This window comes from Folsomia candida, unplaced genomic scaffold (assembly GCF_002217175.1).
Source record: "Folsomia candida strain VU population unplaced genomic scaffold, ASM221717v1 Fcan01_Sc002, whole genome shotgun sequence".
In the NCBI taxonomy this organism is placed as follows: Eukaryota; Metazoa; Arthropoda; class Collembola; order Entomobryomorpha; family Isotomidae; genus Folsomia; species Folsomia candida.
The window spans coordinates 15,799,050-15,814,121 of NW_019091194.1; the positions used below are offsets into that span (position 1 = coordinate 15,799,050).

The 15,072-nt window shown below is 37.2% G+C and overlaps 4 protein-coding genes across 5 annotated transcripts; 1 reads left to right on the plus strand and 3 right to left on the minus strand.

Annotated features, from left to right (window-relative positions):
• Positions 1-65: 65 nt before the first annotated feature.
• On the minus strand, positions 66-6,384 carry LOC110844645 (rab3 GTPase-activating protein non-catalytic subunit). Its single transcript, XM_022090895.2, has 24 exons — positions 6,143-6,384; positions 5,892-6,074; positions 5,746-5,815; positions 5,332-5,657; positions 4,910-5,240; positions 4,727-4,828; positions 4,566-4,642; positions 4,266-4,509; positions 4,029-4,169; positions 3,706-3,929; positions 3,504-3,628; positions 3,173-3,425; positions 2,903-3,106; positions 2,695-2,843; positions 2,344-2,605; positions 2,209-2,244; positions 1,919-2,122; positions 1,679-1,852; positions 1,216-1,619; positions 983-1,153; positions 843-906; positions 656-744; positions 424-579; positions 66-318 (listed from the first exon to the last, which is right to left on the minus strand). Exons 1-24 carry the CDS (start codon positions 6,237-6,239, stop codon positions 172-174), a joined length of 4,233 nt encoding a protein of 1,410 aa, XP_021946587.1. The 5' UTR covers positions 6,240-6,384; the 3' UTR covers positions 66-171.
• A 110-nt stretch (positions 6,385-6,494) lies between these two features.
• On the plus strand, positions 6,495-8,955 carry LOC110844503 (eukaryotic translation initiation factor 3 subunit K). The gene is made up of 5 exons (XM_022090719.2): positions 6,495-6,636; positions 6,932-7,010; positions 7,320-7,539; positions 8,345-8,564; positions 8,666-8,955. The coding sequence occupies exons 2-5, from the start codon at positions 6,934-6,936 to the stop codon at positions 8,809-8,811; spliced, it is 663 nt and encodes a 220-aa protein (XP_021946411.1). The 5' UTR covers positions 6,495-6,636; positions 6,932-6,933; the 3' UTR covers positions 8,812-8,955.
• LOC110844504 (acylphosphatase-2) lies at positions 8,956-9,803 on the minus strand. Its single transcript, XM_022090720.2, has 4 exons — positions 9,612-9,803; positions 9,510-9,557; positions 9,285-9,411; positions 8,956-9,198 (listed from the first exon to the last, which is right to left on the minus strand). The coding sequence occupies exons 1-4, from the start codon at positions 9,652-9,654 to the stop codon at positions 9,084-9,086; spliced, it is 333 nt and encodes a 110-aa protein (XP_021946412.1). The 5' UTR covers positions 9,655-9,803; the 3' UTR covers positions 8,956-9,083.
• Positions 9,804-10,468: 665 nt separating this feature from the next.
• Positions 10,469-14,144, minus strand: LOC110843510. Of its 2 annotated transcripts, XM_035848214.1 has the most exons (7): positions 13,024-14,144; positions 12,576-12,725; positions 12,125-12,242; positions 11,994-12,059; positions 11,667-11,893; positions 11,232-11,568; positions 10,469-11,128 (listed from the first exon to the last, which is right to left on the minus strand). In XM_035848214.1, exons 1-6 carry the CDS (start codon positions 13,672-13,674, stop codon positions 11,242-11,244), a joined length of 1,539 nt encoding a protein of 512 aa, XP_035704107.1. In that variant the 5' UTR covers positions 13,675-14,144; the 3' UTR covers positions 10,469-11,128; positions 11,232-11,241. The 2 variants fall into 2 exon arrangements, with proteins under 2 accessions (XP_035704107.1, XP_021945167.1); XM_022089475.2 differs by having other exon boundaries at positions 10,469-11,568.
• Between the last annotated feature and the right edge of the window lie 928 nt (positions 14,145-15,072).

Consider the following 15,072-nt stretch of genomic DNA (forward strand, 5'->3'; position numbering starts at 1 on the left):
AATTGCAATTTGACGATGTGTACAATCATCAATTTGTATGAAAAAATGCAATAATTTATTACCCATTTAGGAGACTAGAAAGACCAAACGTTTATTCGAGTCATTTATAGATATGTACAACGTGCAATGCGAAAATAGGATAGTAAAATCAGTACGTGGAAAATGGAATACTTAATGTACTAAAAAACTGGTGCACACAAGCAGATCGTCTGCCAGCCTATAGTCGTAACTTGTTTCAGGTATTAATTGAATAACGTGCTGAGCTAGCTCGGAAATGGAAGATTTTGGAAATCTCAAGCATCGCAATTTGCTATAATCCTGTTAAAAAAATTATAATCATATTTTTTAATCGTTCAGGATTGTGCCTAAAAACGTATGTATACGCACACAAGTAGGATTGCATTTACTGGATTATGTGCATACCAGTTTATTGAGCCAGTTTGACAAGTTTGTAGACATGGACGAAACTATTTCTGTTGTTGAATCACGGTTTGACTCGATATAATAATGTAATCTCATCCCAGCGATAACTAGAATTTTTGACCCCAATATGTCTTTTCCAGTCACAGCGCCGATTGACTAAATAAACAATGAATGACATTGAATTGTTTGTATACGTGCATGACGATTGTAAAAATTGTGTATAATTATTTACCTCCAAACCAAGGAGGTCAAACCCTGAAGAGTAATACTCGCAGACCTGATTAATTCGTAGACTATCCAAATCAAGCCCCCAAATTCTTCCTAAAAATGCAAATAAAACGTTATAGTATACAAATTTGTCATTCATTCTGCACATCAAGTGAGTGGATCGAACAATTAAACAATTCGCATGGACTAACCGAGTTCAAAACATTTATGGATCCAATTTTCGCAATCCTTCACCCCATTCAGTGATGGGGATATCTACAACAAGAATTAATATCATAGATAAAGCTATCCTAAGAATAAAATATATGTACAAGACCATATAGATTTTTACGCGTGGTTCAATTTCGGGGTCCTCAGAATTGTCTAAATCCTCTGGAACCTTCCCTATCACGTTTGTTACCACAAGACAAAGAAATTCTTCTCTCAAAACTTTTAGTCCAAGATCAACTTCATTAGAATACGGAGCAGGACTGCTGATCGCCATGAAAAACATCATGGAAGCCTGAAACAAATTAGACTTGATGTAGCACAAGAAATCGCATTTGTGTTGTGGAAGATCATTACCTTTGTATCAAAAAGATTCATGGGTTTCATGCTTGTTTTCCTAATGTTAAAATTGTACACAAATAGGGCAGCAAGTGACAGTTGGTAATGTAGCAAAATCATTTCATAATTGGCTAGAGGTTGTGAGGAGGCTAGGTCAGTTAAAGTTGCTGCAGAGGCTGATGCATCACCAGACCAGTGACTCTTTTTAAAACTTGATTTCGGAACTGGGACTCCTTGACACAAAACGTTGTTTTCCATGAACTCATCTAAAAATCGCACGCAAGCGTTCAAAAATTCTACTTTGCTTTCTGGATTATTGATAACACTGGTCTTTTCTAAAAGCTTTTCTCTCTTGATTTTCCGTGCAACGATATTAGAAAGTTGTTTGGATATGAAAGTACTCCACATCATGGACATTAATCCTAAGAAATACACAAGTGGTTAATTCTTTAATTCTAATCCAAGAAACTGGAACCATTACCTTGCTTAATGAAATTTGAAGGAATGACTGCCACGCATTGAATAGCAGCCTGCAGGTAATTGACATTGTCGACCTCTTTATTCCACGCAAGACAATATTCCCAACAGTAATTCGAAAGGATAATTGAGGAATTAAGAGATACAGCAAAATTTTCTTTCAAACATCGCAGCAATTCTGAAAGTAAGTTGGATTTCGGATTTCAACTGAACCCATAAATGTTCCGTTCCTATACACACTCACCAACAATGTAGCTAACTTCTGAGCCAACATTTGCAGCATCTTCTAATTGTGTTTCTTCGTCAACTTCCATTTTATCCTCAAAGAGTTCAGGTTCTAATTTTTGTTTCTGCTTCATCTCTTTGACAGTATACTCCTGTGCAACCTGCAACTCGGGAATAACGATTTCTGATTTGTCAACAACGACTGATGGGTCAACTCCAATAGCTGGAATATTATTAATATTAAATTACTGGTTAATAGTAGTAGCTATATTGAATAATAATTAATTGTCAAAAATATCATTCGCAAACCTGTTAACCAAATTCCAACCAGTTCTGCGATACAGCCTAAAATCGAACAAAAACAGATCTACTGTAATGCTACACAAGAGAATGCTAACCAAGTGGAGTGTCTTGTCTTGTCCATATACAAACTAACTAACGAACCTGTCCCTTTATCCAGCAACGAGACAACCGAAAGGTCCCCAATAGTAGTTCGTAATTTTGGTAGAATTGGGTTACTTAATTTGGGGGTTTGTGCCAAAATAGTCGTAAGGAAACTAAGGTCTTCGATTTGTTTCAAAAGAATGTTCCATCGTATTAAATCTAATGATACGTTTTCCCAACCTTCCTCATCAAAACATTCCACTTCCACAGCCGATTCTGCTTTCTCAGAAACTTTTTCATTCTTAGTTTTTAAATGCTCATCCTATAATTAAATAAGTTTGATCATGATTAAACTGATTCTCATTTTAAGGATTATATGCTTATGCGGTACATTTATATTATTTCTCTTACGTTTTTATCTATTTCCTGATTAAGATCAATGGTTACTGCCCGACAAACAATTGAAAATGTGTAATTGTAAAATATTTTATGGCCTTGAGCAATCTCCTTTCGAACCGTATTCCACCACGTGCTAGACACATTTGCTGTACTAGCCACACCTTAGCAAACAAATTAAATATGATTATCCCAAAGTAAGATTTTTTAAAGTTATGTATACCTTCCAAATCACAGATAGCACGAATCACAAGGTACAGTCTACTCATCATGCCAATAAATGAGCTACTTGCTAAAGCATTACTGCACCAAAATTTCAATGTTTCCAAGATCAGCTCTATTGGTACAAGATCTGCATTTTTTAAGAGAGTTTTCCATTGCTTCAAATCTGAACTGCTGTTAAAGCATCCACAAAACACAAGTTTTTCTAAATTATATATATATACAAGATATTAGTAAGTCTCTCAATCGTAAGATATAGTACATTATTTACCAAAATTCACAAGATTGTCATTTTTTAGATTCAGTTGCGTCTTGTTCTCATTTGACATTACTGTCAGCTTAATTTTTGCAGGATCATATTCAATACGAAAAAGTGATAAAAAGTCATTGACATTTAAAATAGATTTCTCGTCCGCAAAGGACACTCCTTTCGTGGGTGATGATTTATTAAAAAGCTCTTTGTTGGCCATATCTTTAACTAGTTTAATTTCCTTGTCGGTTGCATGTAGGCACATCAGCACCGTCTAAAAAATACATTATCTGCATTGTCAATATGCCAATTGATTGAGTGTATAACTAATAACTAGTATTTTTAGTTTTACATTATCAGCGGAAGAAGTTTCACCCGATGAAGAATAAGAAGGTGGAGCCTCCATCATTTCCACCAAGCACGAATATAATTGCAAAAGAGATTGTATTTTAAAAGGAACTGTCAAGTCGTGTCGTTCTATAAAAAATACACAAATGATCTATAACGCATAGTTTACGTGTACACTTAAAATATATAAAAAATGCCATACGTACCATTTTCACAAAACTTTTCCAAATACCCTTCAACTACAGATGAGACAATTTCATATTGGCTGCAATATTGAATCAGAATCTTGAATGCTTGATTTATCATAGTCTGGGTTTTGATGTCGTAAATTAGTCCATTAATTTCATCAACTGAGGACTGTCTGTCTCTCAGCATACGTTGTAATGATTTCAATAGATGCATGTCCTTTAATTTGCTATTGTTTGTATCACTATATTAAATACATATATATTCAAATAATAAGTATCCAAATGAATGTAAATTAAAGGGTACATATACGTATGTCCATTTAAGAGTAGCAGGCACATACTTTAGTGAAAGATGAAATGGGATATGTAACTGAAGAAGTTGACCTTCAGGATCAAGAAACAAACAAGGTAGCGTTTGTTGGTGAACTCCTTTCAAAGGAATGTTGTTCAAACCCATCATGCCATATGGCAATGAAATCAAACTGTACAAGAAATGAGAATTGTTATGGTACACATGCACTTCGATCAGTTTTAAACTATACGTCACATCATCATGTGGCGGAACAATTAATTGATACCTTCCGGATTTTGAAACTGGAAAACTTGCCACTTTTGGGCCTTGCTGCATCGAAAACACTTCTACTTGTCCTTTGCGTGGAGCATAAATTACGAGGAACAAGGCTTTCCTTCCAGACACGCGAGTTTTGGCATTCATATCATCACTAGCGGACAGCCAGGCAGTTTGAGCATCTCTGTATCCCTTCCACATCCGAACCGCAATTCCCCTATCGTTGTCCATTAGCACAACCCGTCCCAATGAATCTGTTATATAATAAGTAATTACTCAAGGCAGTAATTCCTTGCTTCGAAGTAATTACCTGCTATAACAGATAGCTTGTGACACGGAGATATAACAATTGACTCTCCTTTCCGGCCTTTGTCAGGCAATCCAAATCTATATTCAGTACATCGTTTAATAGATAAAATGAGTTTCTGCCTACAATTTCATAATCAGCCTATCGAAATGATAAGTATTCACCTTCCAGCCATTGGTGTTGCACGTTCAATTTTAGGTTTTTCCTGCTTAACCTGCTGCCCAGATTGCTTTCCACTTCCACCTCCACCAAAACCAAGCCATCCCCTGTAAATAAACACATATAAATAAATTTATAATTAATACACGTGACGAAAATATGGACTATTTATTATTAGCTCAACTTACGATGCAGCACTAATTAAGCTGCTTGTGAGTTTGTTGGCAACAGAGAAAGCCAACTTCCCAATCATAAATGGAGCTTGCCCCTCTTGGTTGCAATAATGGAATGAAACGTAGGGTTTTGCACCAACAGTGGCAAACACAGTGGATGTATACGGTATCTTGTTTGGTTTTGCAGTGATTCCACCAATGATGGATGCTGTCAACAAATGGTCAAATGTTCTTGGGGTCTGGAGGCCAATGCTTTCACAATCGGAAACGTCTTTACTGTCATACTGCCATTTCTTGTACGAAAGGGGAGGTGGATCCATCATGCCGTCTGCAGCATTTGCTTGCACTACAAAATATCCGATAGTTAAACAAAATAATACTAATTAACGCATTAGAATGATTAATGTTATATACCTAACTCAATTTTTAAAGTTTACCTCGAGCTATACGACTTCTGCAGCCCCGTAGAGTTTGAAACAATCCAAATCCATCAATCGTCACCAAAACCGTTTGATATAGAATAAAAACCTCTTCTAGCTGGTCATGCTCATTATGCGATGATGCAGCCTTGTAGGATCGACACTTAAAACCAGTCACAGGTTCATCATGAAACATTTGACCAATCAATATGCTCCCACTTTCAGTGTACAATCGGACTGATCCGTCGCTGAATCCAATTAACACACAAGTCCAATCTGGTCCTCCTGGGGAAGACTTTTTATTGGAAATCAATGGAATGCACAATGCGCTCGTTATAGTTTCCCTAAATTAAATATTATTTACGTTACAGCAGCGTATTAAATAATAATGATTGAGGTCTCAATTTGAGAGTCACTAATTATTGAAGTTACCCTTCTTGAGACAGATTGCCTTCAAACAGTTTGCAGTATTTTGTCCTGCTACTTTGAACATCCCATTCACCTGAAAGTCGTCAGAATGCATAAATTAAATAACCTTTTTTGGTATATTTTATCCTAATATTAATATTATTTCCTACTCGTTAAAAATATAGCTTTCTGTTTTCTGCACACCACCAGAACATCCGCCATCGGGGACACAGAAATTACGCAATCTTGAATCCACGTTGTCTTTCCACATTTTCCTCCAGGTCCCGACGACATAGGAGAAATTGCAGAAGTCGAGGACACTTTCTCCTCTTCATCATCCTCCCATTTCCAATCTGCAACAAACAACAATGTCACCAAGAATAAATACCAATAAATAAATTCCCATTAATTAAACACGCACCATCTCCTTCGCACGATTGTTGAGGGGCATCGAAAAGGTAGTTCTCGATTGACGACCAGTCGTCTATAAATCCGTGAATCTCCAGTGACCCGCTCATTTTCTTGACAAACTGGGTAACTTATCGCACGTAAAAGTCGCTACCACATATTTATCCCAATACAAATCAATAATAATAATCACAATAATAATTTACGATTAAAATTGTTTTAAATACAATCCAGAAAATCCCAGCTGTAACAAAACTGAAAGTGCGTTGATTGTGATATGCAATCAAAAGATACAAAAACAAGGTTTGTGGGCTTCGCGGTCGACTCCGCGTGGTGGAGAACGAGGGCGATTTGTCATTCACATTTCTCTGCCGGTGTGGTTGGCACAATTGAACAGATTTTTCTGAAATATTTATATTTTCGAAATCTTAATTCTATTTTGCTACACAAAAACCAAACTACGACAAGATTTTCTGTACGAGGAAGCAAGTCCAATAAAGAAAGAAAGTAAGTACAACGTAGTATTTATTAAATATTGACTGCATCGTAAAAGTCCAGATAACTTCAAGATGAATTATTTGGGTGCGATCGATGCAAAATTGATAAAGCGTTCGGAACCATTGGCCTAAATAATTTATATTTAAAGGCTTCACTGATAGTAACGTTACAACAACAAAGCTCACAGTAAGCATTATACGAGTGCTGGTTGATTTCAGATTTTGAGTGCTTGCCTGTGACTTATTGTTTGAGAAATATTTTTAAATTATTATTATTAACACGCGAAATAATTTTTCAAATTTAGTAATGGTTGGAGGTACGCGACGCGAGGAGTTGGAAGCGTTAAAGTTGGAGGTCAATTCTTTCCTTACTTCTGTTGAGAGGTACGTATTAACAATTTTGTCGAATCAAGTTTCCTTCATTTCATAGTCGTTAATGTAAATGTAAGTGTGAAATGCTTGTACAATTATTTATACAATATGATTGTTTATATGTTTGCCAAACTTTTACACTTGTGCAAGTACGAATGAACGCTGTGGTTTATGTACGAGTTTGTGAAAAATTAAAAATTTTAAGATACTATGCTATATATAACTAAATAAATTGCACGTGCACTACGTGTGACGTGACGGCAATGCCGTCACGGCATAGTTGTTAATTCAATGTTTTATAATTTATTTTTTTCCTTGTAGGTACAATTCAAACAATCTTCCAAAATTTGAAAAATATGTGCAACTTCAAGTGTCGGAGAACATGTACGATTTGGAGGCGAATTTGGCCATCCTCAAGTTGTACCAATTTTTCCCAAATTTGTACAAACCCGAGATCGTTTGCTGGATCCTTCTGAAATCGTTGACCAATTTACCCAACACGGATTTTGTCCTCTGTCGTTGCCTTCTTGGCGCGGGTCAGGTATGATCATCTGCCTATTATTAACTCATGAATTGTAGTATTAGTATTATACCAGCATCAAACGAGAACGGGATAACGAAAACTGTAACTCCACGAAGCATTTTTAGCGTCTTGATTTCTTGACTCATTCAACCATCAAAATCTCTTTCGTGTAATTCACATAGTTTTGCAAATGTGCATTTTACTTTTTACGCAAACGTGGATCGTAAATGCAAAAAGGACAAGTGAAGCCAGAAAAATTGCAATTGCGGGGCTACTAAATCCAGTAAAATGCTGATAAAATCCCTATCAAGCCAGCGAAATCCGGGAGCGTAAGCCCCCACTATTTTCAGTTAAGCCGATAAATCTGCCCATTTGAGCTCTTAGATTCCCCATGAGCCGCTAAATCCTTTATGCATACCCCCTCTGCATTCTCGGGAAAGCTTTTAACTCTTGCATCTGAGCCCTTGTTCTCGTTGCAAGCTTCAGCTTGGTCAAGGCTCAATTTAAATCTCTGGTCTTTTCAGCTGCGAACTCATTTCGTTTTGATTTATTTGAGTAGATTTGCACAGGTCGTTTATATATATAGCCGACCAGGAGAAGGAGGAATTCGCATATCATATTATGAAGTAATAGTAGCTCACAACATAAAACTATATCTTTATTATGCCGAGAGAAGCACCTGGTTTAACTTGTCATATCATTTTATGTGGACTTTGTAAATCTCTCTCCAACACTTATGAGACAAAGTATTTAGGAAGGGACTGATGTAACTTTATTGTGCTTCGTTTGATTGTGTATACATCTTGTAACTTTTTTATTTCAGCTGGACGACTTGAACATTGCTCGAATCGCATATTTGGCAAATCTTCTAGAACTTTGTCAATTTAAGCGGTTTTGGCAAGAAAAAGCCCAAGATGCTAATCTTATTTCCCAAATCACTGGATTTGACGACGCTGTGAGGAAGTTTGTGTGCCACGTTGTGAACATCACATACCAAAGCATGGACAAAACTATTTTAAAAGAATTGCTGGGCGGAATCACAGGTTTGTCATGAATTTTTGTCTTTCTGTCTCTGAATATTCAAGCAAACTAGTATCAAATTTCCATTGTTCTATATAATAAATAAATAATTAATTGCTAACAGACGCCGATTTGAGGAGTTGGATTGCAAAGAATGGATGGAAGGAAGAACCAAACAACATGATTTACATTTCAAACCAAGATGAACATGTCAAGACGAAAAACATTAGCGAAAAGATTACATTCGAAACTGTATCAGTTGTAATGTAATTACTTAATATTGCCGATTTATTGTTTATACATATAACATACACCATAATATAGCGTGGCGTGTATGCAAGTTGGACTTTGTTTTTCATTTTTCATTTTGTAAAAATCATTAAATGATGAATATTAAATCAAATCTATCTTTTATCCATTTCGTAAAGATAAAATATATTAATTTATTTGCGTTTCAAAAAAATAAGGTGCATTTACAAACTGAAAATCGAGGGCATATTAGGAAATTCATTTTCGTCATCCCACGCTGTTCGAGGCACAGATCAGAAACGAATACTAAAGTTTTTAAAGTCTTGCATTGCCGTAAATTCCCATTTGGAGAGATCCAGCTTTTCTACTCGACTTCCTGGACTTCCCTCCGTCACCATCCACTCAAGCCTATAATATCATAATATGCATGAAATACTGATGAATCAATTCAGGTTTCAGTTGAATTAATCAATCCACTATTTTTTCCGGCTTACATTTGTTGTAAAGAATTTTTCAGCCCTTGCAGTCTACCCACGATCGTGCCCTGTTTGGTATTTTTTATCCAGCCTCCAATTGAAAGTTGCTCAGCTACCTCTTTGGCATATTTCTGAAAGAAAACGCCTGTGAAAGGACAATAGAATGCTAAAATATTAACTTGGACAACAATGGCAAATGTGAGACGTATGTATGTACATATGTAAATGTGTATGGCATAATACCTTGGACTAGACCAAAGAGTTCGTACTCTACCGATACGATGGGATTACCTATGTAAAAAGTGGGTTATTTTAGCCCAATGGAAATTAGTTTCAACAAGTTACCATCTGGTCCATCTGGAACTCTGGGACCTGTCGCAACTCCCATATTCTGATGATTCTTGGAGAAATACTACGATATTACAGAGAAGAGTAGTTGTTGGTCTTGTGCTGTTCCGTTCGACACTGGCAGACGTTTCCTTTGGGTGGTTCTAAAATATGCTTTGGTGTAATGTCACACTTTCAAGATGGATTACTATTTGGTTGACGACGTTCCACTCCCTAATTTACAAAATCATGTGAGATGTTTTCCCGAGGCGTCTCCGTGCATGTTGTTCTTGTATATATTTCAAAGGTTTTCGGTGCCAGGAAGCCCAGAAGAAGTCAGAACAACAGTAACGGTCCGATCTTGTACTTACGTGTGGTACGAGTGTGCAATGTATGAGACATTTTTGGCTATTCGATTTAATGAATATTGGGAAGTGAGATGCGCATTAAGATTTTTGGCCAGTTGCCGAATTCGGGTAAATTCTCAAGTTTGGCCAAACGCGTCCCCTTCAGCTTGGTGAAATTATAAAATCATGTCCTTCATTAAAGTTCAACGTCAAATGCATTTCAAGATCACTCGTACTATTGTGCACACACAACACAAATACCTTTCTAATTTTACAGAAAATCTTACGCGAGTATATTTGCATATGTATGTAAATATACACAAAATTCTCTCCAGCATCCATTTGTGTGTAATGTATATGTATGACGTACACCATCAATTATACCGTTTATGACGTGCGTCCTTTCCCAAGTACAATTTTGTAAAAACGTAGATGTGACATGAGCTTCGCCCATTTAAGTTGTAATTTTTCATTTCCTGAACACAAATGACATGTCGTCAAATACATATTAGACGCTCAACACATTTAGAGAATATTTTTATCTATTTTTATTGTTTATTTTCCCTCCGTTCTTTGCAGTTGTGCGTAAAGTAGCTCATTACAATATTTGATTAGGCAATAATAGGCGTCATATCAAGAGTATAAACTTTCTTGTTACTAATTCGCCAACAATGCGTGGACAGTAAATTTTAAAGTTTATCCAACATAGTTACACACTAATTATGTATAAACTCTTATATTACTGGTCAGATTTGGTCAGAATATAAAATGCCTAATGCTAGTCCTACCACTGGAGAGATATAAAAATCACTCGACTGCATTATTTACACTACCAATTTGAATAATTGAATCACAAAGAAATATCGTGTTCTGTACAAGAAACTGGATGATGATAATGTACAAACTATGAACTACATTGCCTGGTCTCGCTTGCCATTAATTCCATGTACGGAGATGTAGTAAAATGTGAGACTGTTTGAATGAAATGGCAATACGCTCATGCTTCTAAAGATAATATACCAACATTATGTAGCTTTTATGAAGGGAGCTGTATCATTTCATATTCCAGTGAATACATCAAAATACATACTACTGTTTTCTACTGAATTTAAATTTAAAACGAAACATTGTGTAAAATATGGAGCTGAACGTGGAGAATAAGAATGTAAGGAAGCATCGTCATCGTCTCTGTATCATAATTTTCATAATTTAGTACTTATTAACAAGCAAGAACCCATGCGAACGATTAAAGTCTCTGTGCCTATTTTATGTAGAAGTAAGAAATTAAAACCTGATTTGATTTAAGCTTGTCTTATTGGATTTGAAACGATCTTCTTCCCTTCGTCCTGCTCTTCCTCGTCTTGACCGTCCAGCTCAGGATTTGGGTTCAGCGTCTCCCTCTCCCCCAATTCGTCTTCCGAAGAGCTGTCAATGTGTGGAATCTGACTGAGGCGAACTTTAGGGGGAGGGTTTGCAGGGTACTTTCTGCGAGTGGGGTCACCATCATCTGCTCCATGAGAGTTTGGCACATTGTTCGCTTTCTTTAATGGCTGAGTGACGCCATCTAAATGGTCTAGCTTTTCCGGCCTCGTCCGTCGATATGCTCTGAGATTTTTCCAGTTCATTTTCTGTGATATAAACAGTAGATAATTTAGACACAATAAATGTTGAATTGAGTTTAAATCAAATGCTACGAATAGTAAATAAGTCCATAAGTAATACGTGCCTGATTTGTGCACAGGAGTCTGCAAATCCACGGTTCAGGGAATGGAACTTCGCTGTGACGTTCTCTCAAATGAGAAATGTAAGGAATGAGCCATTCTGCAGCTTCATCTTTCTCAATTTCCCCATCAATCGCTATCCCACGGACCACAACAATTGATACACAACCGAATAAAACGGTGCCAATCGTTCCAATGATTAAGGTCACCCATTCACTCAGATAAGGTGTTTCTGAAAATGTGAACCCAAAATACTGAATTAATCTGTTACGAGAATGTATTTATAATATTTACAATACTCATGCCAATGCGTTACTAGTTTTCCCACCCACCAAAAACAATGTAAATGTTGTACGAGTTCCATACACCCCTCCAGGCAAAGACGCATCCTATGAAACCTGAAAATGAATATACAACTTATCAGATGTGCATGTAAAATTAAGTGATCGTCTGTGGCACTTACCAACGAAGTAGCACGCATCAATCACTGCTAATCTCAAGATACCTTTAAGGCTGCAAACCAATTCACATATTAATGGTTGGGTAGAACAGAGGATGATGCAGAGAAGGTAGCCAAACCCCTTGAATAACACAGTAAAATGAAATGCAAATCAACTCGAGACATTGGAATGATTTATTCCGCTAAAAGATTTATCGCCATCACCATAATCACTTTGTTAATTGAAGCTAATGCCACTTATGTCATATTCAATAAACGAACCGCACACTTACAATGAATACAAAATACAATATAAATACAATGTGTGAAAACTACTTTTGTATTTATATTTATGCTTCAGACTGTTCAAACTTTACTTATGAACTCGTCTGCTTAGTGAAATGTTTTCAAACGGAAACAAGTGTTGGGATGCTAAATAATATAGCAGACCAAAATCACTTTGCATGCCACTCACCATTGACGAGAGGGCAGACGCGGCAGGGTCATCGGGATAGAGGTAGAGATCTGCCAGGTTCCAAACGCCTCTCCAACAGCACACAGTCAGCGACGGGACAACAAAGACGGAAAATGTGCAGTCAAACAGGTAACACCACTTTCTCTCGGGCTGCAGAAAATGAAATCAAAATCAAATCGCATGTATACCTTGCACAACATGAAATAATATGTCAAAATGCTATACAACGGCATCAGGAGTAAATTTTCAATGCGCTACTTCCCATAAAATCTAGTAACTGATCGTGAATACCTATGCAATGTAAAGATTGTGCATTAATTTGAACTAATTTAATGCATCCAACGTCCTATAATACGTCCACTCACCTCACCATTATCAACTATGTACATATTTATGTATGCATGAATCATAGATTAATTTTGAGCACGCCTATAATACCTCGACTCACCGACGTTTTAAACCTCAAGGGACAGTCATGGATAGTCGAAGCTTCGTCGACGACGACGAGAAGCGGAGGTGCGAGGACGTTGCTGAAGGTTCGGAGGACGAGACTGAAAAAGAGGCCGACAATCAAACTGACCAGGGCGGACTCAGGCCCCTTCCCCGTCTCGTCATCCATCAGCTGCCACAGCCCTCGCCATTGGTTGACCGAGCCAAAGGAGTGGATGAGGAGGAGAGACCTCGAGAGGACGTAGAAGGGGACGAAGGTCATGGGACCAGGGGCAACCTGTCGTTTGAGGGGTTCTTGGAAAACGTAGAGGACAAAGGGGATGAGGTAGCCAAGTCCCATGCTCAGCCACGGACCTACCCCCCATACTTCTGGACTGCTGTAGTACTCCATCAGCTGCCACACCCCTCGCCAAAACCCAATTGAGAGGGGGAACAAAACCAGCATGTTCATAACCAAGTCTGCCGTTCGGTAACAAAACTTGGACTTTGTAGATCTAAACCTGGGTTCCAAATTTTTGTTCGCTTCGGCATCCGAGGACTTGCGAATTTCAAATCTGGTCGTTGAGCATGACGTTAGCGAAGGTCTTCTTCCCACGGTGCCGCCTGCACCAGCGGGTGAGATAACCACTAAATTTCGTTCCACTTCCATCTCTGATTCCAGTACAACTATCTCTCGAGATGGCTTACAAAAATTTTGCTCGACACGACATTTCCTTATTCTACGAGACCACTACACCACCATCCATGAATCAACTCATGTAACGAGGAATTTTAATTTGCGTTAATTTATTGCAAAACAACCTCGTGCATAGCAACTCAAGTGATGAAGGCGTGTAATACGTCAGGTAAAAAAATATTACTGATCAGAATTCGGACCCGATGACTTTCGCCATGAGGTAGATTTCACTTTATGTAGATGTTCGAGTGAGAGAAATAGAAAGTTTGATTAGAGTTGATTGATTAACGGCTGCCGATGACAATCAAATCTTTCTGGATTAGGAAAACCTCTCTGCTAATATTTTATCGTATGTACTTTTTGTTAACTGGCACGATAAGTATTTATGATTTGACTGGAGATGGTTGTTTATTTGATGATCGTTGGATGCAAACTAAGACAGACTCGGCCATTATTATGGAGATCTTTATTCATTATTGTACTCCAAGTAGACTAGTTTTCTTGCATGCGATGTTCAATGCAAATATTAAGGCAGTTAGACAGTGCTAAAGTGAAGGACTATCTCCATAATCACGAACAAGTGTGTATCAGTCAGGATTATAAACAACGATGAAATTATGCTTGCTATCATTACTGTCCAACCAGTCCAAGATCTACTTATTAGTTCAGCTCTCGTCTTTATTCTTGAGGGCTAATTGTTAACTACAAATTGAGTCAGATTATTATATCAGATTATTTCTAAATATTGAGGTTTGAGAGACTTTCGACGATTAAACGTCTCACCTCACCTCAGAAACTTGAGATTTGAGGTAACTTAATTACATCAGACTTGTGATTGTTGCCCAAATAGATTAAAGTTTATGCTGTTATGCTGATGATGATTTTAGCACACGTCGATAATTATACATTAATCTACTAAAAATGGAATTTTATTACAATCCTAACTCATTAAGTGTTTTGCTATCTTGGTTAAGAATCGCCATGTATGTAAATTCGTAGCTACATACATGGATATTTATTGATAGGCATTTGTGATCTCGTTTTCATTACGCTCTTCACCTTCCACGCATTACCCTACCTTATCTCACCTGATTAGTTATTACTTATACACGTATACAGTGTGAATTAAAATGCTTATTTAAGATTTTTGCATGGTGCGAGTGGCTATTTTAAGAGATTCGTCTGGTCTGTTTGTTCTTATAGTCAGATTAGATTCCGAACTTGTATGATTTATTTCTTCATGTCTCCACAAGTAGTGCGTAGGTATTATTAGTAACAGATTAGTGTTTTTTTTATAGTTCGACTCCTTTGTAGTCAGCTTTTCCGAAATGTTTCTTGTATCTAATTGATAGTCATGCAAAACGTACGGTA

Excerpts from the sequence above, each read along its gene's own strand:
- LOC110844503 (XM_022090719.2), top strand. The coding sequence starts at position 6,934 with ATGGTTGGAGGTACGCGACGCGAGGAGTTGGAAGCGTTAAAGTTGGAG. Across the intron at positions 7,011-7,319 it reads TTCCTTACTTCTGTTGAGAG|GTACAATTCAAACAATCTTC; the intron begins GTACGTATTAAC and ends TTTTCCTTGTAG. Across the intron at positions 8,565-8,665 it reads ATTGCTGGGCGGAATCACAG|ACGCCGATTTGAGGAGTTGG; the intron begins GTTTGTCATGAA and ends AATTGCTAACAG.
- LOC110844645 (XM_022090895.2), bottom strand. The coding sequence starts at position 6,239 with ATGAGCGGGTCACTGGAGATTCACGGATTTATAGACGACTGGTCGTCA. Across the intron at positions 4,170-4,265 it reads CCAGTTTCAAAATCCGGAAG|TTTGATTTCATTGCCATATG; the intron begins GTATCAATTAAT and ends TTTCTTGTACAG. Across the intron at positions 2,844-2,902 it reads TGCTATCTGTGATTTGGAAG|GTGTGGCTAGTACAGCAAAT; the intron begins GTATACATAACT and ends TTGTTTGCTAAG.
- LOC110844504 (XM_022090720.2), bottom strand. The coding sequence starts at position 9,654 with ATGGGAGTTGCGACAGGTCCCAGAGTTCCAGATGGACCAGATG. Across the intron at positions 9,558-9,611 it reads AGTTCCAGATGGACCAGATG|GTAATCCCATCGTATCGGTA; the intron begins GTAACTTGTTGA and ends CTTTTTACATAG. Across the intron at positions 9,412-9,509 it reads ACTCTTTGGTCTAGTCCAAG|GCGTTTTCTTTCAGAAATAT; the intron begins GTATTATGCCAT and ends GTCCTTTCACAG.
- LOC110843510 (XM_035848214.1), bottom strand. The coding sequence starts at position 13,674 with ATGGAAGTGGAACGAAATTTAGTGGTTATCTCACCCGCTGGTGCAGGC. Across the intron at positions 12,726-13,023 it reads CCTTGAGGTTTAAAACGTCG|CCCGAGAGAAAGTGGTGTTA; the intron begins GTGAGTCGAGGT and ends CATTTTCTGCAG. Across the intron at positions 12,060-12,124 it reads TGATGCGTGCTACTTCGTTG|GTTTCATAGGATGCGTCTTT; the intron begins GTAAGTGCCACA and ends ATTCATTTTCAG.